Source organism: Equus przewalskii, chromosome 1 (assembly GCF_037783145.1).
Source record: "Equus przewalskii isolate Varuska chromosome 1, EquPr2, whole genome shotgun sequence".
Lineage (NCBI taxonomy): Eukaryota > Metazoa > Chordata > Mammalia > Perissodactyla > Equidae > Equus > Equus przewalskii.
The window spans coordinates 105,379,904-105,388,767 of NC_091831.1; the positions used below are offsets into that span (position 1 = coordinate 105,379,904).

Below are 8,864 nucleotides of genomic sequence, written 5' to 3' on the forward strand. Positions count from 1 at the left end.
GCTATTGTACACTTAATAGACTATAGTACAGTATAAAAATAACTTTTATATGCACTGGGAAACCAAAAAGTTCATGTGATTTGCTTTATTGCGATAGTCACTTTCCTGCAGCAGTCTGGAACCAAACCTGCAATGTCTCCAAGGTATGCCTGTATATTGGTACAACCACTATGGAAAACAGTACGGAGTTCCCCCCAAAAATTAAAAATAGGGGCCGGTCCAGTGGCATAGTGGTTAAGTTCACATGCTCAGCTTTAGCAGCCTCGGGTTCACGGGTTCAGATCCTGGGTGCAGACCTACACACTGCTCATCTACACACTGCAGCAGCCTACATATGAAAGAGGAAGATGGGCACAGATGTTAGCTCAGTGACAATCTTCCTCAAGCAAAAAGAGGATTGGCAATGGATGTTAACTCAGGGCCAATCCTTCTCACAAAAATTAATTAATTAATTAATTTAAAAAATTAAATAATTAAAAAAATTAAAAATAGAACTACCATACGATCCAGCAATTCTACTTCTGAGAATATATCCAAGGGAAATAAAAACACCGTGTTGGAGATACCTGCACCCTCCTGTTCACAACAGCATTCTTTACAATAGCTCACACATGGAAATAACCTAAATGTCCATCAACAGATGAATGGATAAAGAAGTTGTGATATATAAATATACACACACACACACAATGGAATCTTATTCAGCCAAAAAAAAGAAGGAAATTCTATCATTTGGGAAAACATGGATGGACTTTGAGGGCATTATGCTAAGTAAAATAAGTCAGAGAAAGACAAATACTGTATGATCTCACTTGTGGAATCTAACAAAAAGGAAAAACCAAATTCATAGAAAAATTAAATCATTATGCTGTACAATTTAAACTTACACAGTGCTGTATGTCAATTATACCTCAATAAAACTGGGGGAAAAAAGAGAAAAATGTTAAAATCCCCCCTATAAGCCATCACTTCAGGGCCCACGTGATTTTCTTTCAACCCTGGGCAGTCTTCACAATTAACACAGAGGCAGTGTGAAGAACCACCTTCCCAAGGAGGGGCTGTGTCAGGACTGCCTCAGCTGGGCAGTCCTGCTCTGGGTGACCCTGGGGCCCCTGCTTAGTCCCTGTAGCCTGGTCTCCCCAGAATAAAACAGGAGCATCATTTGCCTGACAAGGGAGCTTCTCTAGGCTTCCACAACATTAAGCACTGTAATTCCACCAAAAGGACTGAAGACTATCTAGCAAATCTAATTATTTCTTTATAACATTAACTCCCAAAAGACACTAAAACTGTAGTCAAATATGTAGAAAATGAGCTTCATGGTATGTCTTATGTATCCCTACTAAAACAATTTTAAAGCCTGTCATACAGGCCAATCAGCACGACTACGCTGGTTACCGCTTTCTGCTCACCTTGGGGTAACCTCGGGCACGAGGCCTGGGCAGGCAGGTCACCTCCATCTTCTCCAACATTGTCCCACATCTTTTAATTCTCAATTGCCAACCCCCAAATTAAAAAGGAAGAATCAATTTTCCTTCACAGAAGAAATTACTTTATTCCATTTGAAAAAAGTATACAGATATTCATTCTTTGCCTGGCAAAAGTTATTTTTCCATGGGACTCCGAGCCCTGCCTAGTCAAGTTAATGGTGACAAACATTAGAGAAACCTGTGGCCTTCAGGGGCACAGTAAGCACAAACGTTTGACTGGAAAAGCATTCACATGATCAAAACATTTCCTGGAGCAAAGGTTCACAAGTTCATTTTATCCTGAGGACCATTTTGGTTTTGAAGAAAACATTTAACTTTGAAAATAATTTAAATTTGCAAATTGAACCCAGGGCAAATAGTTTTTCACACAACTAAGAAACTGGAGAAAAAAACTGGAGATTCATCTCAAGTACTCTCCTGCCACACTCCTATCCTTTTATATGATGAGATCTTTTCAATTTATCTCTAGGCCTCACCTATCAAATGCCATAAACCATGCCTAAAACTTAGCGCTTGTAGAGTGTGTTTTCCTCCCTGGAGACAGACTTCACAAGGGCTGAATCACCAGCCAGCTCAGCCTATTTCCACGGCTCCATGGGACCGAGATGGGCTCCCGCCAAAGCAGGCTCCCACTCTCACCCCATCCACCCCTGCTCCACCCACAGGGCCTCAGAGGCCAACCGTGATCCCCTGGAGCCTCTGCACTTAGCACCACTGTTGCCTTGTCACAGGAGGAGACAGGCAAACCTCAAGCAGACAGGCATCAGGCCCCTTTTTATGGCCTTCAAGGCAAAGGTCACCAATGGGCCCTCCACTAAGTGTTTGGTCTTTTAACATTACGAGCTACATTATAGACAAAGTGTCATTTATGGCCACCCGGAAAAATGACGAAGCCCCATTCTTGTGCTGTGGCTCTAGAATTCCTAAGAATGGAGTCAGGGAAGCAGCAGGAAACACACCTGTTCCCCTACACCACTCTTCCGGGCACACACAGGGGCTGCTGCTCTAGGCAATGCTGGACTGGCGAATGTTTGGTCTTAAGACCTTAGAAGCGTCACATGGTGGGACCTTGGTGATAGGCACTCATTCTCTACACCTACTCACCTCCAGACACTGGCCAGCAAGAGCTCCTTCTGAGAAGGCTGACTTGGAGAATGCAGTTAGCGATTGCTATGGGGATGCACCTCAGGTGAAACTGGGCCACGGCCCCCAAAGCTTCTGGCCAGGAAGTGCACCACGCAGCAGCCCGAAACATGCCTGTGTGTCAGACTAAGTAGCTTACAAGTACAAGGAACAGAACTGCTGTTTACTCAATATCATGACAATTTCGATTTAGGGCTTTTTTGATTCTAGATGTGACACTGCCTCAAAAAGGCTCATCGCTGGGGCAAATATAAAATAGAGCTTGTTACAATTATAATCTGCCATGCTCTAAAACAGACTGACATTCCACCACTATTGCACAGCACCTCTGCCAGAGAGAGAGACCATCGGTCAGGGCCAGTCACCGCTTCACAGCAGGTGAGGGACACTGCAAACAGCCAGGCAACCAAAGCTGACCCAGGTGCTCCCACAGTGCAGGCAGACTGGACAAGGGCATTCCTCTCCCTACAAGCACGTCCAACTTGGGGGCCCACACAGTGCTACTGTGAAGACACTCACGGCCAGACCACTAAATGCCTTCAAGAAATGGCAGCCGTCACGTGTAAATGTCTCTCTTGCCACAGCTCTCTGAATGCAGGAGGCCGAGGGCGCTGGTGTTTTGGCTCCTGCAGCTTTGGATTAGGCGAGGCTATTTCACATGGTAGTATCCAGAACACAACAGTGGCTTCTGAAACGTGCCCATATGTCACGGAAAAGGAAATGCAGCACCCTAACACACGGCTAATGTCAGCTGACGCACATCAGGAGCCCAACTGCTAGAGCTGGCCTGATTTTTCAGAAACAACAGTAGCTAGTTTCCTGTCTGGGTGGTTTGAGTGAACTGGCTGTCTGAAGAGGGGATGGTTGGCACTGGAATAACTAATTTGGGGGCTTGCCCTGGAACTGCACCCAGTGCCAGGGAGCCATTGGGGACAACAGTTGTGTTCAAGCTACTAGGGATCTCACCAGTAGCCTGTATTTTAAAATAGACCAAATAAAACACTGGTAAAACAATACCAATTAGAAGCATGATAAAAACAGCATTCCACCACTGAATTCCACAGTCTGCGCCATCTGTAGGCGTCTTCAGAGGAGCTGGAAGCAGCGGCTGACTGGAGGTCTCTGCACAGTAACTTTCACTCAAATAGATTTCTGACTGCACTGCACGCTCAAGATTCTGGTCAATGTCCTTAAAGAAATCCGTCAGTGGGCTGGACGGGGCAGCGGCATCTACAGCTGCTCTGTCTGGGTCTGGCTGCTCCTCAAAGGTCACTCTGGTCTCTGAGGATGGGCTTGGGAGAGGTCTGAGTTCTTTGTGGGTCTCTGTTAGGATCCCATGGATTTTCACTGGAATCTTAATAGATTTCAAAGCATATAAGTCTTGTTCTCTGATGAAGTTGTTGACTTTCTTGATATCTGCAACCTAGGGAAGCCATGAAGACACACATCAGGAAGTATGTAAAGCTCTTAAAATCAATATCCAAAAAGTGGCTCTTAACCTTTCTGGGTGATGGGCCAAGCCCACTCTGCTTAAGAATCTGATGAACCCCGGAAAACTGCACCCACACACAAAATTAGTTTAGGCTGCATAACTTTGTTTTTTTGGCTTTAACTTAGCCTTAATGTATAGTTTAATCATCAAATTTTCCTATAGATTTACAAATTTGGACAATTTAAAATAGGTTTCGGAAAAGACTGTTTCAAGTGCGACTGCAACAAAATGCTTTCAGTTGAAACACATCATGGCACTTTTAAAGCATACTGCTGCCCTCTGGACTCTGAACTTTTGAGGCAACAGTGCCCCCAAATGGCTAACTTCTCTCCTGCATCGGAATCCGATTCAGCAGCTGCAGGAGACATTAGCACTCAGCAAACACCAAGCCTCAGCCAGCTCCACAAACACTCAGAACCCAGTTTACCTGTGACATTTTAAGAAAGAGGTGTGCCCTCGTGATTCCACCAAATTTTCTTTCCCAGAAGTACTGTACGGCACAAACATTTTTTAAATAAAAGTGACCTACACTTAATTCACTTTGAGGATTTCACAACACTTCTTATGATAATTACAAATATGTAGGAAATCATGAATCGCGTTGGAAACTATAGACTGAAATCTCCTATTCCAATATTAGGACTTGAGGAGAAAGGAACACTACTGTAAGTTTTATAAAGTTCATAAACTCCTCTCATAACCAAAGCTTAAGATTTAAGAAGTAGAAGAAAATGTAAGTCAAAGATAAGCCCTCCCTCGAGCTCCTGCTTACAAATTTACTGAAAGCATCAGAAATGGACTCTAAGGTTTTAACTCAGAAGTCCACTTAAACTAGAGTGTAAACATAGTCAATAGACCTTAATCAAATAAATCATCTCCATTATTTTGATTATTTAGCAAGCGCTTTTTTCATTTAATTGAATTGGGGTGGGGGACATTTTAAATTTATTATGTTCTGAAACTAAAGCATAAAGTGCTTGAGACCTTTTCGTCTTTGCCCCTAATAAACTAACATCAAATTTATTTACTTAAAACAGGAAAAATGATCACTTATCAGATACATTATATAGTCTTTTTGGATTTCTTAAACGTCACCATTCCAAGAAGCCCACCGCATCTGTTCAGGTCTTTGTAGGGTAGAATTTCATTTTTCAGCCCATTCTCTAGAAACCATACAGTATGCCCACAGAAGCTGATTAAGAGTCAAATACTAACCTCAGTACAATTTAGAGACCACTATGTGTCCCTGGAGACCAGCCTGTTTATTTCCCTGGGAAACACACCACCACCCCACCCAACATGTTTAGCCATTTGGATCTTGTTAAATGACAGACACTTAAAAGAGGAAAAGATTTTTTTATATAAGTAGCTTATACAGCCCTAGAGAAGGCCATAGAAAGTTGTAGCATAGTGTTAGTAAAATGAAATAAATAGTTTCAATCTAGGAGAGACTGCAGCAATTCTATAAATACTTTCCTACTTACTTTGCCATTGTTAATCACTCTGAATGCTAAAAACATAATTAAAGAGAAAAACAGGGTTATATAGACACACAGCACACGAAGGCTAGATCATGCAATTCTAAAAGAGAGAAAGTAAAACTTTACCAATCAAATAAGCTACAACCGCAAGAAAGGGTCAGAAAAAGAAAAGTAGCCAAAAAAGCAAGCATACCAAAGAAATCTGGGATAAGTTCTGCCTGGCATCTCTGGCCTCACTGGGTCTTAAATAAAATGTGCTCAAAAGCAAAAAAAGGTTTCCGAATTTCAGTTTGGAGGGACAGAGAAGAGCAGAAGTGCTCTGCAGAGAGGGAACGGCCCCATCAACTGAGATTCCTAACCCTCCCTCTTCACGACCCCAGCGCTCAGAGCTGAAGGTACTTCCACCCGCCTTCCAGCTCTGGCGAGACAGCGGAGTCCTTTACTGCTACAACAGGCCTTCCCCAACCCCCACGGGGGTCAGGCAGGGGCAGCACGGGGCCGGGCGGCGGGCAGCGCCTTCACCTGCGGGGTTTCTTACTTTGCAGCCATACTGAAGAGCGAGCTTGTTGAGGCTGTCCTCTCGGGCCAGCTCCCTCTGCAGCAGGACCACGTCCCCCGCTCCTGGCTGGTGAGGCTGGTGGGCACCCTTCTTCCGGCACTCCTTGCTCCGGGGCCGCAGAGCCACACGCTGGGACTGTTCCTCAGAGGAATCCCCCGAGTCCCCACTGCCACTCTCAAACACGTAAACGTGGCTGGTCGGAGTCCTACATACAATAGCTGGGCCTTGGAAGGTCTTGGTTAACGCTTCTTTCTGCCTCATTTTCTTAACTGAAAACCAAACCCCAGGGTTAATTCCACACAAGCCAAGGCACAGTCATTCCTCTGCGGCTACACTGCAGATGGGCGTCTTGCTGTTGTTCAAGATTACTCCTTTCCCTAATCATTGCACATAAATACTATCAGTACAAGGAAGAACGTGTTTATGCGAGCTGACATGGAGGGAGTGAGGGAGGCAAATAAAAACAGGTTTTTTCCCAGTTTTTTCTAACATGAATTCTTTTTGCCCAGACAACAAAAGAACGCCCCTTCTCCTCTTCCTCCTCATCCATAGATCTGTCTCCCCAGACCCCACGTCTGTAGAGCAGCAACTTCTCTTCTTGGTCTCAGAGTAGTAAAGAGGAGGCTGGATCACCGCGGTGACAGGCAAGGACTGCTCCCAGCTTCCTCGCGCTAAGCATCTTAAACTCAGAACTTTTGTACAAAAATTCTTGTTCAATACTTTCAGCATTCCAAAGCACCTTCACTAAAAAGGTCAAGACTAAGGATGCTCGCTTAGAAGAACCATGAGACAAAAACACTGATTTTGAAACAGCCTGAATTATACAATATGAGGGGCAAGCGGGGGGAAAATTCCTGTCAAACTGCGAGACTCACCCGTCTCTGCCAGGCCCCCTGCCTTCGTGGACCCTCCCCACCCCGTCTGCTTTTCGTGTTCACTCTCAGACAAGTGCAAACGCCGCAACATGCCCTTCCCCTCGCCGAACTGTTCCCATGAGAGTCCAGAAATGAAACCTCCAACACGGGGAATGACAGCCTCAGAAAGAGCTGGCCCCGGGTCCCTCCGAAGCCACCGGGGAGTGGCCCGGGGCGACCCCGCCCCCCGCCCTCGGAGGCCGCCGCCCCGACCCGCCGCCGCACTCCAGAGCCCCCCGGGCCGGCTCTCCTCCGCGCCCGAGCCCACTGCGGCGTCCCGAGGCTGGGGCCGGGCTGCCCGTCCGAGCTCACGGCCTGCAAGGGCCCGGCGGCTCCCAGGCCTCAGTTTCCCTCAGAGCCCCGTCCGTGAAAGGAAGGGCGTCCCCAAACAGGAGCTGACAATAAAACCGGGGAGCGACCCGCCTCTACGCTTAGACGGGGCGGGGGGAGGGGACAACACTCCACAAAGGCACGACCTCCGACCCCTGACCTCCAACCCAAGCAACCTCGGGCCAACCCTCAACGGTAGCGGTCGCCGCCCCTCCAGGCGCTGGAGGGCAGCCTAGGAGACTCGGAGTGGCGGCTCGCCCCCCAGCCGATAAACGAAGTTAAGCCGCGTGGCCGCAAACAGCCCCCACGGTCCCGAGCTCGCCCCGCGGCCTCCCCCTGCGGGCCCGGGTACCTCCGCGCCCAGGATCCGCCGCGACCCGCCGCCACCGCCCTCGCCGCCGCCGCCGCGCCTGCCTATTGGCTGCGAAAGTCAGCGGGTTTGCGGGGGGCGGGGACGGCAAAGCAGCCAATGAAATCATTGGTGGGCGGGCACCCGGACGAGCCCGGCTCTGCTGAGAGGTCGGCGCACGCCCCGTAGGGAGCACTGCCCGGGGGCGGGGGCGGGGCCGCAGCCGGGAGCGTGGCAGGGGCCTGGGAACGGAGGGGCGGGGCCTGGGAGGGGAGGGGCGGGGCCTGGGAGGGGAGGGGCGGGGCCTGGGAGGGGAGGGGCGGGGCCTGGGAGGGGAGGGGAGGGGAGGGGAGGGGTGGGGAGGGGTGGGGAGGGGTGGGGAGGGGCGGGGCGGGGCGGGGCGGGGCCCAGCTCTCTGACCTGACCCTCGAGCTGGTCGCTCTCCTGCGCTGCTGATACGGCCCGTCCTGTCTCCAGTTTTTACGTCAGTAAAACACTTAGCTATGAGACACTTTAACGTCTCCCTCCCAGCTTTTGCTGAGCCTTAACTTTCTCACCTGTAGCAGAGGCCTTTGGCCCTGTGTGTCAATGGCTGTCACGAGGGGGCGGGTGTCACCACTGAGGCCGCCGGCAGAGGAGGAGCCCCTCCAGCTCGGCCCGGGTGGGCGAGGGGTCTCCACATCCTGAGCCGCCGGGACCGCCGGAGGAGTTTGCTCTGTCCCGAGGATAAAAAAGAAAAGTTCACCAATGTAAAACGTTGAACCACGGGAACACGAACAAAAGAGACGTAATTTATCAAATGTCCGATGGCGGAGGACTCCCTAACCTTGAAAAGTGATGGATGAATTCTCTCACACACTAAAGCACAAACATTTAAAACTTCAACCCAAAAAAGGAAACCAAAATTTACCAAACAGTAATCTGGGGAAAATAAATTCAACAAACACCACAAAAGATTAAGATCCTTAATTGAGGAAGACCTTATCGAATGAGTAAGAAAGACGCTGAGACTCCAGTAGCTAAACGGGTGGAGAACACGAGCAGACAATTCACCACAGAAGACAAATGGTTGACAGGGAAGAAAAATTTCTCGCTAGCAATCATAT

At 48.3% G+C, this 8,864-nt stretch overlaps 1 protein-coding gene across 1 annotated transcript; it reads right to left on the minus strand.

Annotated features, from left to right (window-relative positions):
• Positions 1-1,529: 1,529 nt before the first annotated feature.
• On the minus strand, positions 1,530-7,965 carry LYSMD4 (LysM domain containing 4). Its single transcript, XM_070619901.1, has 3 exons — positions 7,762-7,965; positions 6,145-6,434; positions 1,530-4,056 (listed from the first exon to the last, which is right to left on the minus strand). Exons 1-3 carry the CDS (start codon positions 7,886-7,888, stop codon positions 3,445-3,447), a joined length of 1,029 nt encoding a protein of 342 aa, XP_070476002.1. The 5' UTR covers positions 7,889-7,965; the 3' UTR covers positions 1,530-3,444.
• Between the last annotated feature and the right edge of the window lie 899 nt (positions 7,966-8,864).